The sequence below is a fragment of the Acanthisitta chloris genome, unplaced genomic scaffold (genome assembly GCF_000695815.1).
Source record: "Acanthisitta chloris isolate BGI_N310 unplaced genomic scaffold, ASM69581v1 scaffold1409, whole genome shotgun sequence".
NCBI classification, from domain to species: Eukaryota; Metazoa; Chordata; class Aves; order Passeriformes; family Acanthisittidae; genus Acanthisitta; species Acanthisitta chloris.
In genome coordinates, this window is record NW_008689563.1 from 4,561 (window position 1) to 18,871 (window position 14,311).

Genomic DNA, 14,311 nt, shown 5'->3' on the forward strand with positions numbered 1-14,311 from the left:
GAGATGCCTCTGTGGAGAGCAGGAGAAGACAATGGCCATGGGGAGCCCCTAGGGACAGCAATGGCACCTCCTGGGGACACTAGGGCAGCAGGAAAACCAGTTGGGACCCACCAACAGCTCAGGAGATGCTTTTTGGGAGCTGCCATGGAACCTCCTGGGTGACCTTGGCCTCCAGGGAGGGTGAGTGGAGCAGAGAGCTGGAGAAGAAGGTGGTGGCACATCCCCTCCTCTCCCAGTGCTCTGAGGCACCTCAGCAACCACCACCCTTGATGCCAACGGAGGCTGTGACCTCTGCTCTGTCCAGATAAGTTTTTCCAAGCTCAGCTTGAGGTCTGGAGGGAATCCTGTCCCTTTCCCTGTGCCATGAGGTGTTGTCCCAGAGCCCAGGGGGAGTCCTGGCTGGGAGGGACAGGGGAGAGGGTGGAGGAGGTGGAGAAGTTGTGGCTGTGGCACGAGCTGTCCATTTTTTGTACACAACTTGTTGTAAATAAACTGCCTTGGCCTTTCCTTCGTTTTCTCATGAGCTCTGCAGTGTCCTGTGTGGGGTTTTTTTGGGGGGTGGAGGACACCCCAGAATCAGGAATGGCACCAGGAGAAGGGAAATCAAGGTGGGAAGCAGCACATGGATTGAGGGATGGGGCTGGTTTCTCCTCCCCTTGCTTCAAACACCATGGTGGGACCTCAGCAGGTTTGGGGCTACACCAGCCCAGATGGACACTTTGCACCCAGGTGAGCACCCTAAGATGACTCTGTCCACCCCAAGATGACCCTGTGCACCTCACAGTGGTGATGCTGTCCCATGCCAGACCTGGAATTAGGAGCTGGAGCCAAATGTCATCCGTGTGGTGGGAGATGAGAAGTTGGATGGCACAGGGAGGAAGCTCAGAGGTCTAGGAGGTCTATGCTGAGGGTGGATGAGCCACCAGGCTCTCCATGGAGGCAACAGCAGGTTCTCCAGGCCAGGAGGACATCCGGGGGTTCCTACTGCTCCCACCCCAAGGAGGAAGCAACACCAATTCCTCTCCCATCTTTGCTCAACCTCAATGAGGTGATGCCACCAGAATGTAGGATCAGCATTCCAAAGGGACAAAAAAAAAGGGCCAAAGATCCCTAACCTAATCAACTCCACGTGGGATGAGAAGAATCCCTCTGAGCTTGGGAAGGAATGAAGATGTGTGTCCAGCCAAGGATCTGGTGGTCCTATGGGGTGGGATTCAATCCCAGCATTCAGATGGATCCAGGGAAGGCGTTCAGACCTCGGTGTGGACACAGCTCAGAGGTTCCAGGTGGGACAGCAAAGGGGCTGGATCAGAAGGGACTCAACTCCACGTGGGATGAGAAGAATCCCTCTGAGCTTGGGAAGGAATGAAGATGTGTGTCCAGCCAAGGATCTGGTGGTCCTATGGGGTGGGATTCAATCCCAGCATTCAGATGGATCCAGGGAAGGCGTTCAGACCTCGGTGTGGACACAGCTCAGAGGTTCCAGGTGGGACAGCAAAGGGGCTGGATCAGAAGGGACCAGGCAGAAGAGGTGGCAGAGACCACCATGGTCATAGGAAGTGGTGGGACATGAGTCGGCAGCTCCTAAAATCCATGTGGGAGATTAGCTAGGGGGAAGAGCTGTGGTTTAGAATGGATAATCATGGAATCACAGAGTGGTTTGGGTGGGAAGGGACCTTAAAGATCATCCAGTCCCACCCAGGGACACCTCCCACCAGTCCAGGTTGCTCCAAGCTCCATCCAACCTGGCTTGGAACACTCCTAGGGATGGAGCAGCCACAGCTGCTCTGGACAACCTGGTGCCAGTGCCTCACCACCCTCACAGCCAGGAATTCCTTCCCAATATCCCATCTATTTCTGCCCTCTGGCAGTGGGAAGCCATTCCCCCTTGTCCTGTCCCTCCAGGCCCTTGTCCCAAGTCCTTCTCCAGCTCTCTTGGGATCCCTCCTGGAGCCCCTTGAGGCACTGGAAGGGGCTCTGAGGTCTCCCTGGAGCTTCTCTTCTCCAGCCCACAAGACTCCAGGGAGACACTTTCCCATGGTATGAGAAGTTGTGGGAAGTGATGGATGATAAATCAAGCAGAGGCCTGTGTGATTCCCAAGGTTTGGAAGTGATTCCCTCCTGTGCTTAACAGTGTGCGGATTAATAAAGATAATCTGATCGTTAGTTAATTAAGTTGCTGCTTAATCAAGTGATTTATTAGTCTCTTAGCATTGATTAACTAGGAGGCATCGTGAGCTTGGGAATTCCTGTGCTCCAAAGAAGGAATGTCAGCTCCAAGACACGTCCAGGTGGTCCTGGAACACCCCCAAAGGGTCTCACATCCCTATGGAATGTCACCAAGGCAAACCAAGCAGAGGGAATGACCAGTCATGGTGCTTTATTGTCTTGGAATGCTTGGAAGGCAACTTGTCCATTGATTTGCCCATGAAAAAATGAGATTCCCAGGAAAATCTGTCCCAAACGGAGGAAAAGGGACCATGAGAGAAGGAGGAGAGCACCAAGAGGGTGGAAAGTGGTTGGGATGAAGAGGGATTGGTGTCTGATACGAGTCCTCCTCCAGATCACCTTCACACGTGGGACAGGACAAAGGGAATTCCATGAAATATCCATCACCAAACGCAGTAATTCCTGAGGCCAAGTCCCAGCCTCCATCTCTGGATCCTGGGCAGAGAAAAACCAGGGAAGGTTCTCCAGCCACAAATGGGAATGAGAAGGTGGGAATAAGGAGTAAGGCAGCAAAAAGACTTTAAACCATGGATGGTCATTCCTGGAAACCACTTCCAGGGTGGATGGAAGATCCATCTCAAGTTCTTTGCCACAGGAAGGCGGAAATGGAATGGAAAATGGAAACATTCCTGCATTTTTTCAGTCTTATATCCTTTCATTTGGAGTATTTCTGGTTGCTGCTGGTGATGTCCGTGTGATAGCACAATCCCTGCTGGAGAAGGTGAGGATCACTGCAGCCTTCCCACAATTCCATCCCTAGGAATGCACTCTGGCTCTCCTGGCTATCCCCAGGGCCACCTCAGCACATTCCTGTGGTGGTGAACCTGCAGGACCTTCAGAACCTCCTCCAAGACCAAAGAGATGTTCACCTTATGGAATACAAGTTGATCCACCACATCCCATGTGGAAAATTCCTCCAGGATTGCTGGTTCTTTGCTTCTTTCCAGGACACCATTGGGTTGGTGCCCAGAGCAAACAACAATACAAGGTCCAGCCTCAGGTTGGAGTGATTCCCATCAGCCTGGATGATATCTCCAGCCTTGGGAATGCCCAAGCCTGGCTGGTGACACACCAAGCCACATGGCTGTCCTTGTCAAAGCCCTTCCCAGCAGTCCACATTCCCAGGAGAGCTTCCACCACCCAACCACTCACTGAAGGTCTTCATACCTCAGTTATTGGATTAAGGTCCCTCAAAAGCCACCAGGCAGCGATGGACACAGTGGCTTAGTCCCTCCACCGTCACAGCAAACTGCTTCCAGCCCTCTGCTCCCAACATTCCATGCGAGGTGAGATGAATCCCAGAACCCCTGAGCTTGGAAAAGACCTCCAAGACCATGGAGTCCAACCTGTGATCCATCCCCACCATGTCAGAGCAGAGCACTGAGTGCCACATCCAATCATTGCTTGGACACCTCCATGGATGGTGACTCCACTGCTTCCCTGGGAAGTCCATTCCAATGCTGTAACAACATTTTCCATGAAGAAATTCCTTTCGCTGTCCAACCTGGAATGAAGAAGGTCCCAGGCTCCTTCATGGGGAGAGGTGGGGGCGAAACGTGCGTGGTCGGATCATCATCACCACCTTCCTCAGGGAGTAGTAGTCTGTGTCCTTCCAGGAGTACCACACGATCCCATCCGGCCCCAGCATCCGGCGGTTTTTGATGGAATACCGTCCACCCTGTGAAGCAGAGAAGGATAATCAGCTTTGGGAAGCTTCACCTGGATGGGAACATTGGGAAAACCCAATGCTGGAGTAAAATGTTCCATGCTGATATGGAGGAAATGGCACATAAAGCCCTAAATATTCCATACTGTTCCAGTGAAGCTGCATCCAAACATCTCAGGGTGCTGAGTCACCCATTCCAGGAGTTTCCACTATGTCATCCCAACCCTCAGCATGCAGAGGTGTCTCAATCCTCATGTGTGATCCCTGGCACTGGAAAAGTTGGATCATCTTGGTGTCCAGGGAGCATTTTGATCCTTCCCTGGAGAGCAGAGGTTGGTCAAGCCAGGAAGGAATGTTCTTCTTCCAGGGAACAAGGGATAGGATGAGGGGGAATGGCCTCAGGCTGCACCAGGAGAGGTTCAGGTTGGATATTGGGAACAATTCCCCCTGGAAAGGGCTATCCAACCATGGCACAGCTGCCCAGGGTAGGGGTGGAGACCCCATTCCTGGTGGGATTTAAAGCCCAATATGTGACACTTGAGGACACGGTCACTGGTGACCTTGGAATGTTTGGACTCGACCTCAAAGGGCTTTCCCAACCTTAACAATCCCATGATTCCATGCTGTGAGGACCCACATCCTCTTCCCATCCTTGTCCCTCATCTCCTAACACCTCCAACCTCACCATTCCCACCTTACCTTGTAGTAGACCCCGTTGAGGTTGGAGAAGAAGCACTGGTGGTACCACCAGCCTCCATGGGAGATCTCAGCACAGATATTCCCCGAATCAGGAGTGCTGAAGCTCCTCTTGTTGTGGTACCAGGCAAAGGAATCCTCCACGGTCCCACTGAACCCATCCACGTGCAACCGGTAGTCGTTGGCCTCATCCTCAATGCTGCAAACAACACGGGTGGGAATGGCTCGTGGGAAGGGTTGGAGGCTCCTTTCCAACCTGGATATCCAACCTGGATACTGTGGACACCTAGCAGCCATCTAGACCAACCTCCCTGCGGTGACTCAGCACCTCCAAAGGCCAAGGATGAGATGTTTCTCCTGTCAGTGGGATGTGTGTGGTGTGCTGGTGACTCAGAGAACGTGTTATGGGGATGAACTGGGAAGAACATGACTTGGAAGCCACCACAAAGGAATGTAGGGGCTTGGAAAGAGTTCCTTTCATTATCCATGATGTCTCATCTCCACCTAATGAGTGGAGGAGGATCCTGCTCCTCACTGAGGCTCAGATAATCAGTGGCATCATGGAATGGTTTGGGTTGGAAGAGACCTTAAAGCTCATCCCATCCCACTCCCTACCATGGGCTGGGACCCCTCCCACCAGCCCAGGTGGCTCCAAGCCCCATCCAACCTGGGCTGGAACACTCCCAGGGATGGAGCAGCCACAGCTGCCCTGGGCAACCTGTGCCAGTGCTTCACCATCCTCACAGGGAGAAGTTCTGGATGCCCTAAGGAGGTTGTGGATGCTGAAGGGAAGTTGTGGTTGCCCCAACAAGGTTGTGGATGCCCCAGGGTGGCTGTGGGTGCCCCAAGGAGGTTGCGGTTGCCCCAGGAAGGTAGTGGAACCCCCGGGAGGTCGTGGTTGCCCCAAGAAAGTTGTGGATGCCCCAAGGAGGTTGTGGTTGCCCCAAGGAGGTTGTGGTTGCCCCAAGAAAGCTGTGGACAGCCCAACCCTGTCCATGTTCATTCCAGGAGGGAAAAAGCCGCAATAACCTGGTCTAGTGGGAGGTGTCCCTGCCCAGGGCAGGGAGTTGGGACTAGATGATCTTCAAGGTTCATTCCAATCCCTTAACATACTATGAGACTATGATACATCTCCTTCCCCCTGAGTGAGTGTTGACCACGGCCAAAAAACACTGCACATTCCCTAGGCTTCAAATTTGGGATCAAACCCAGATGGGGAGGAAAGGAGAGACAACCTGGGCTTAATCTGAAAACCTCTGTCAGAGTCATGCTGACCTCAAGAGGCCTCCCAAGCCTGAGTGTCTCCCAACATTGCCTCCACGAGAAGCCGAGGAGGTGCCAAGTCCTACCTGAAGACCTGATAGAAGGCATGTTTGTGTTTGTTGTTCCAGTCCTCCAGGTCAATGCGCAGGGAATAGTCCCCTTGGTTGGTCATCTTGTGGATGTTCTCATTGCCCAACCAGAACTCTCCATTGAGGTCCCCAAACCCTTCCTTGTACTCGTTCCAGGTCCGGTTGAAGTCAACGGAGCCATCCTGACGCCTCTGGATGACTGTCCAGCCTCCACCTGCCAGGAGAGAATGGAAAGGGAGAGTCTCCAGGGGGTTCCAGATAGACCTCTTAGGGTGTCACCTCTGAAGATCTGTCTGCAGCTCAGTGAGGGTGTGGGACCCACATCCCTGGGAGTGCTCCAGGCCAGGTTGGATGGGATTTGGTGTCCCTGCCCAGGGCTGTGGAACTGGATGAGCTTTAAGGTCCTTTCCAACCCAAACCTTTCTGTGTCCCTATGGTTATACAATGACTGGTTTGAACTAGAGCCATAGAACATGGAATATCCTGAGCTGGAAGGGACCCACAAGGATCATCCAGTCCAACCTCTGGCCCTGCACAGGACACCCCAACAATCCCATTATGTGCCTGAGAGCATTGTCCAAACACTCTGTCAGATTTGGGGCTGTGACCACTGCCCTGGGGAGCTGTCCCAGTGCCCAAACACCCTCTGGGGGAAGAACCTTCTCCCAGTACCCAACCTAACCCCGTCCCAGTGCCCAAACACCCTCTGAGGGAAGAACCACCTCAGACACAACTCTCAGACTGGACAAATGCCACCCAGAGCTGAGCTGGAAGCCGCCCTAGGTGGCTCCTGCAGTACCTTCAGTGTCCATCTCACACAGGACCTCGATGGGCATGCCCCTGACCGAGGGCATGATGCTGTAGACCCCGGAGCGCCGCAGCCCATTGTAGTAGACGGAGGCACAGTCAATGGGGCAGTTCCTGGCGTGTTTCATCTCTGAGGGACAGCAGAGAGACGTGGTTAGAGCAAAGGGTGGAGAGAGGAGCCCAAACCACCACAGGTTCCATAAAATATCAGGGAAGTAGTCCTGGAGTCAGGGATTTGGTGTTGGAATGGGGAATATAGGTAAATAAAGAGCCTCCATGTCACACCTTGAATGGATGGTTTGTACAGAGCGCTCCAGAGCCTCAAGGGGCTCCAGAAGTGATCTAGAGGGACTTGGGACAAGGCCTGGAGGGACAGGACACAGGGAATGGCTTCCCACTGCCAGAGGGCAGGGAGAGATGGAATACTGGGAAGGAATTCTTGGCTGTGAGGGTGGTGAGGGGCTAGGGTGGAATTCCCAGAGCAGCTGTGGCTGCTCCATCCCTGGGAGTGTTCCAGGCCAGGTTGTATGGGGCTTGAAGCCACCTGGGCTGGTGGGAGATGTTCCTGTGTGGGACTAGGTGAGCTTTAAGGTTCTTCCAACCCAAACCATTCCATGACTCTATGATTCTTCTGGATCTGGACACCTTGTTAGCAACGAGGTTCATTAGCCCAGGCTGAGGAAGACTTTCTTCAGCTGAACCACTTTTTCATGGCCACACAGACAGTTTTCCAGACTTAAACAGCTCCTATCCCACACCAGGAGGTTTGACACATTGACAAGGTTCTGGTTCTCCACCAGAGATCAGTGTAGACAATACCAGGCTGTGGGTTTTGTCTAACGAGGAAAATGTATTAAAGTGACCCTGGAGAATATCAGGATGGTTTTAACCTGCCACCACCCATCCAGACATCAGGTAGGAGGTCTCAGTGAGTCCTTCTGGAGGGCATCTCATCTTGGGTTCCAGGGGAAGAAGAGCTGCTCTCTCTGTCTCCATCCATCAGCTCCCCAAGGGGCTCTGAGCTCCCTGCCCAGAGTTGCATGGGGACACCTGAGAGGCCCTGGTGGCTCTCAGCTCTCCTCCGTGTCCTCTCCTCTGTCTTCCAGGCTGATGTCCTGGATGCTCTGGAGTATTTTGGGTGCTACCTGAACTTACAAGACCTTACTCATAGGGCTGAATCGCTCTTGGTCCATGACCTGTTTAGGCCCTTCAATATCCAGCTCAGGAGGGGACACAACTTGTGGACACACAACATGGAGTGTCTTCATCTGGGGGCTGAGCATTCCTGGTGGGATGAATAAACGTTCCTCGTGGGATGGATGAGCTTCCTTGGTGGGATGGATGATCCTTCCTGGTGGGACAAATGAGCCTTCCTGGTGGGATGAATGAGCTTCCCTTGTGGGATGGATGAGCCTCCCTGGTGGGATGTGTCCCACCATCAGAGAGAAAGGCAAGAAGGCAGCTCCCATGAGCATCTCCACTTCATTTTAGACCCACAGCCAGAACAACCTGAAGCACCCCATGGCCTGAACTCCAAACTCGGACCACTGGGAGAACCAGGAGCCTGAGGGAGGCAGAAGAGCTGCACCAACCCAGGCTGGAATTTTCTGGGGTGGAGAAATCACCATCACATCATCAAGGTGAATCCAGGGGGAGAAGTCACCATCACATCATCCAGGTGAATCTGACACTGCCTTGGGTGTAGACATCAACTCCGAGGTCCTGGGACACCCAGAATGTTCCTTGCTCATGGCTTAGTGACACCTGGAAGCAGCTCTCAAGCCGAGCTCCTTGTCCTACCTCCACCCCTACGTGGACAGCCAGAGGAGCTTTAAATGAGCACAATGGAAGAGGCTTAACGAGGAGGCTCAGGGGAGGTGTTAATAGGACTTTCTCCACCTCCTCCCCCAGACGTCACCAGCTCAGATCAGATCAAGGTTGGTAGGTGAAAACCATTAGGAGTTCAACTGGATGTGACACCTGAGTCATCCCAGCCAAGCTGCTCCACATAGAGAGGACAGGCATGGAATCTCCACGAGGCATGGAACCTCCTGAGCTGGAAGGGACCCACAAGGATCATCCAGTCCAACTCCAGGCCCTGCACAGGACACCCCAATGATGCCATCATGTGCTTGAGAGCTTTGTCCAAACACTCCTTGAGCCCTTGGGGCTGTGACTATTGCCCTGGGGAGCTGCCCCAGTGCCCAGACTCTCTCTGGGCAAAGAACCTTCTCCCAACACCCAACCTGAACCTGTTCCAGAGCCCAAACACCCTCTGGGAGAAGAACCTTCTCCTGATATCCAACCTAAAACCTCCCCTGGAACAGCTCCATAAAGTCCCTCATGGAAAATAAGTCCCTCATAAAACATAAATCCTTCATAAAAGTTAAGTCCCTCAACCAAAGTCTTGCAGATGGCTGAGGAGAAACATCACTTCATCCTTCTCTAGGGCTTCTCCTGGACAACTGCTGTCCTGTTTGGAGGTGGGATTTGGGGCATGGGCATCAACTGGTATGTCTAATCTTGTAATCTCAAAGGCCACAGACCCAGAGACTCTAGCGGGTTGACCAAACCAACCCAATTTCCCTTCCAGCACCTCAAGGTTGAGCTCAACAGGTCCTGGTCAATGTTAATGGGATTTCAAGCAGTTTTCCCACATACATGTCCTTCACTCTCCTCTCCAGAGAGGGTGTAAGGGTGGAGCATCCTCTCCCAGCATCTTCCATCACCTGGGAAGGTGGTGAGTCTCAGCATCTCACACAATCCATGGAGAGGGAAAAGACAGGATCCTTCTCCTAGACACCACGGGAGCCATCCCAGAGGTCTCCATTGACCTAAGGAGCCCTCCTGGCTGCCTTGGCTCCCTCCACCATGGCAGTCATCCCAGACGTGTCCGTTGCTCTGAGGATGCCTTGGAAGGGCAGGTTGGGAGAGATCAGACTTCTGGGCAATGCAAATGGGACTTCGAGCAGTTTTCCCCACATCCATTTCCTTCATCCCAGAATCACTGAGGTTGAAAAAGACCTCTGAGATCATCAAGTCCAACCTGTGAATGATCTCCACGTTGTTAGCTAGACCAGAGCACTGAGTGCCACGTCCAGTTGTTCCTTGGACACCTCCAGGGATGGTGACTCCACCCCCTCCCTGGACAGCCCCTTCCAATGCTTAACAACCATTTCCATGGAGAAACTCCTCCTGATGTCCAACCTGAACCTCTGCTGGAGGAACATGAGGCTGTTTCCTCTCACCCTATCACACCTGGGAGCAGATCCCAACACCCACCTGGCTGAACCTCCTGCCAGGGACTTGGAGAGAGCAGAAGGTTCCTCTAAGCCTCTTTTTCTCCCAGGTGGCCCCAGGATGTGTCCATCACCTGGATGGTGCATCTCCTCCTGCAGCCTCCTCTCAGCAGGGATTTCAAGCAGTTTTCCCTACCCCATTTCCTTCATCTCAGAATCGCTGAGGTTGAAAAAGATGCCTGAGACCATCAAGTACAACCTGTGACCCATCACCACCTTGTCAACTAGACCAGATCACTGAGTGCCATGTCCAGTCATTCCCTGAACTCCTCCAGGGATGGTGACTCCAGCCCTCCTTGGACAGCCCCTTTCAATGTTTAACAACCATTTCCATGGAGAAATTCCTCCTGATGTCCAACCTGAACCTCTGCTGGAGGAACTTGAGGCTGTTTCCTCTCACCCTATCACACTTGAGAGCAGATCCCAACCCCCACCTGGCTGCACCTCCTGTCAGGGAGTTGCAGAGGGCCAGAAGGTTCCTCCCTCTGATCCTCCCTTTCCCCCAGGCTGTGTCCATCACCTGGATGGTGCATCTCCTCCTGCAGCCTGATGTCCGCAGGGCCGAGGCAGGTGGGATTGCGCCAGGCCCAGTCAGTGAGGACGGAGATGTTGTTGATCTGGGCCTGCATGTCGTAGAGCAGAGTGGCCTGGATGTGCTGCAGGGTGCTGGCCTCACTGTACCGCTGCTCCAGGTCCTGCACGCGTTGGCTCAGGCTGTGGTTCCTCCCAGCTGCCTCCTCGTGCTGCAGCAAAAGCAGGAAAAATGGGATCAGGGAATTGGCATGGTCAAAGGGTGCTTAGGGATCGGTAGGAAAGGGAGAGAGAGAGAGAGAGGGTAAAGAAGACCTTGCGGGGTGAAGAAAAAGAGAAGGAGAACAGGGATGGTGTCTGCATCTTCATCCTCATCCTGAAGCCTCATGTCAAAACCCTGTGGAGGAGCTATGGGTGGCTTGATATTCCCAGGATTCAGTGAAGGGAGGGAACGGACAGAGCAGGGAGAGTTTATAGGATTCCTCTCCAAATGCTTTCATCATCATCATCATCAAAAGGTTTTGGATGGAAGGGATCACAAAGCTCATCCAGTCCCACCCAGGGACACCTCCCACCAGCCCAGGTTGCTCCAAGCCCTTTCATCCAGAGACTGTTCTACTACATTACTGTGCAAAATAATTGTGATTTGAAAACAAGTCTTCTTTGTCCATGTGCAAAAAGCTCATGAACAAAGCTGCCCCCATCTCCTTTCTCTTTATAAATAAGGTAAGAGTTCATTTAAAGAAATTACTTCATAGCCAAAACCATGCAGGGAGGGAAAAAGATCTGTAATGCCTCATTTGCTTGGTTTTTGACGTCTGTATGTGTGCAGAGAATACTAAGCAGTTTGCAAATTGCTTGTTGTACAGCTCTCCCAGCCTGGATCCATGGCAGAGCTGCTCCAGCCCTTGGAGCATCTCCCTGACCTCCTCTGGACTTGCTTCAGCAGCTCCACATCCTTCCTGTGGTGAGGACTCCACCCTTGGATGATGCTGTGCACAGATCAGGTGTGATACGAAAACTCAACCCTTTCCATGACGCTTTTCCTCCTTGTTTTTAGGAAAATCATCCTTTAATCCAATGAAAAGCGTACACACACCAGCCCGGAGGAGATTCCCACGGCTGATCCCAGGGGATGGACAACCCGAGCCCCGCCGAGGATGTTCCCAGTCTCCTGGGGAACTCTGCGCTCCTTGTTCAGTGCTCCGTGTCCATTAGGTGGCAGAGCAGACCTTCCGCAGCACTCCCAAAAATCACACAGCATCCTGGGAATCCTCCTCCCTCCCTCCCCCGCGCTCCCTCTCGAGTGCCCAGGGATCCCAGATCTTCAGGGAGTGGGGCTGGTTCTCCACCGTGGATCATCTCTTCCTCAGCGTCGCTGCCTCAGGCTCACAGGACGGCCCATGATCCCAGAAATAAATGGGGATGGGATCCATCACCTCCCTGTGCACATCTTCAGGGGAAATCCTGGATTTTTAGGTCTCCATGGAAGCATGAGGCTTCTCAAACATCCCTAGGGACCCCAGGACGTGGCTCTTGACTCATCCCTGCGGTGTTGCTCCTGGAGGGGAGGATTTCCTTCAGCTGGGAGGGGTTGGCATGCCCAGAGGATGTTTTATTCCCTTTCCTGCTGCTCCCAGGGTCTGGATCACTCCTCAATCCCCATTCCCTGCAGGACGCATCCCACCGGGATGTTCCCAGGGGATCACCACTGGGTTATTGCACCATGGGGGCTCTGTAATGCTCCTCCCATCGCTGCTCATCGTGGTTCTTCTGGAATTCCATCACATCCCAAAATCCAGACCAGGGGAATAAGTGGGAAGAGAATATTCCCTGTCAGGGATGCAATGTCTCCAGCTTTTCCATAAATCCTCCTCCACCTGCTCCAGGAGCTGTGGCTGACACAGGTGTCTCCCAGATCCCTTCTCCAGCTCTCCCAGGAATCCCCTGTTCCTTTTTCCCAGGCAATTCCTTCCTCCACAGTTAATACCTTTTCTTTTCCAGCACATCCAGATGTTACTCCCATCCCTGCATCCCTCTGCCCCTGTGGATTTGGAATGGATTTGGTGCCATGAAAATGGAATAGGAGTGGAAAAGCACAGGGAAAGTGGGTCAGGAGGTCCTCTTGCGCCCTAAATTTCACTAGAAGGAAGTAAGTTTGACAGGGATGGAGTCAATCCAACTGATGCCATCCATGTGTCCAAGTTGTGCCAAGAGGAGCTGATCTGAAGGAGCTTGTTGCTCTCCCCTAGACCGAAAAGGGATCCTGAGCCCTGAGATGGATTTGCTTGGACAGACAAGGCCACACTGAGCTCCTGGAGAAATAGGGATGCAAATCCCAGGGAAAAGCAACTGGAGGATGATTTAGGAAGTTGGATTAAAGGAGCAACAGGAATGGAGGTGAAGGAGACCTACCGAGGCAGCAGGGAATATGCAGGGAGGCTCCTGGGAGGTCATGGAATCATGGAATGATTTGGGTGGGAATGACCTTAAAGCTCATCCAGTTCCAACCCTGACACTTCTCACCAGCCCAGGTTGCTCCAAGCCCCATCCAACCTGGCCTGGAACACTTCCAGGGATGAAGATGCCACAGGATGATTCAGTAGCAAAAAAAAATAAATTAGTAAATAGTAGGGAAAAAAAAATGAATTAAGGGAAAGAAATTTCCAGGTGGGTGACAAGGGAGAGAATAAGAACGAGCAGAGGATTTGGCCATTGCTGAGGGGACTGGAAGGGATGTCTGGGATAAGGCCTTGGAGAAGATCCACCCGATCACTGCGGCAGATGAGAGGGTGGTGAGACACTGCCAGAGGGCAGGGATACGTGGGATATTGGGGAGGAATTGTTCCCTGTGAGGGTGGTTTTTCCAGGTGGGTGACAAGGGAGAGAATAAGAACGAGCAGAGGATTTGGCCATTGCTGAGGGGACTGGAAGGGATGTCTGGGATAAGGCCTTGGAGAAGATCCACCCGATCACTGCGGCAGATGAGAGGGTGGTGAGACACTGCCAGAGGGCAGGGATACGTGGGATATTGGGGAGGAATTGTTCCCTGTGAGGGTGGTTAGGTGCTGGAATGCAATTCCCAGAGTAGCTCTGGAGAGGGCCCAACGACACCCACAGAGAAGGACCCTTCAGAGCTCCTCCCTCACCTGCAGCTCGAGAGCTTTGATGCGGTGCCTGTGGTTCCTCAGCTCCTCCTGGAGCTCTGAGATCAGCTCCCTGAGCTCCAGGATCTGCTGCTTGCGCTCCTCATTCTCGTGGAGCCAGTAGGACACCTCGTCCGTGCAGCGGAACATGTCGGGACACCTCTGCTCGTCTCCCTGGGGCAGCGTGGCCACGATCCTGCAGCGCCCATTGGGAAGCACCTGGTTGCTGTACTCTCCACACTGGATCAATCCCGTCCCCTCCTGAGGACCTTCGTGGTCCCTGTATTCCTCAGGCAGGGATTTCTGGAGAGAGGGAGTGCTCAGTGTGGCCATGAGGATAAGGGACATCAATCCCACCCCAACAGAGCTGGTGGTGGGGCAGAACTCCATCAGGATTGTCCCCAAGGGTGACTCAACGTGTCTTGTCATCAAAGGATGGCGGGGAGAGAGGTGGCAGTGCCCAGGGCATAACATCAGGTCTTCTCCTGGGAGATGGAGCTCTGTGGGATCAGAGCGTGAAGAGAGATCCCAGAGGTCCAGCCAAGGTGGTCACTGCAGGTGAAAGACTTGCCTGTCCCCATAGAG

General features: G+C 53.2%; 1 protein-coding gene across 1 annotated transcript; it reads right to left on the reverse strand.

Annotated features, from left to right (window-relative positions):
- Positions 1–3,760: 3,760 nt before the first annotated feature.
- LOC103808640 (fibrinogen-like protein 1) lies at positions 3,761–14,029 on the reverse strand (the record flags this gene model as incomplete). Its single annotated transcript, XM_009081438.1, has 6 exons — positions 3,761–3,907; positions 4,595–4,790; positions 5,941–6,157; positions 6,743–6,880; positions 10,570–10,792; positions 13,730–14,029. Coding segments are annotated over 6 exons (1,221 nt in total), but the record flags the coding sequence as incomplete, so codon positions are not given.
- Positions 14,030–14,311: the final 282 nt, after the last annotated feature.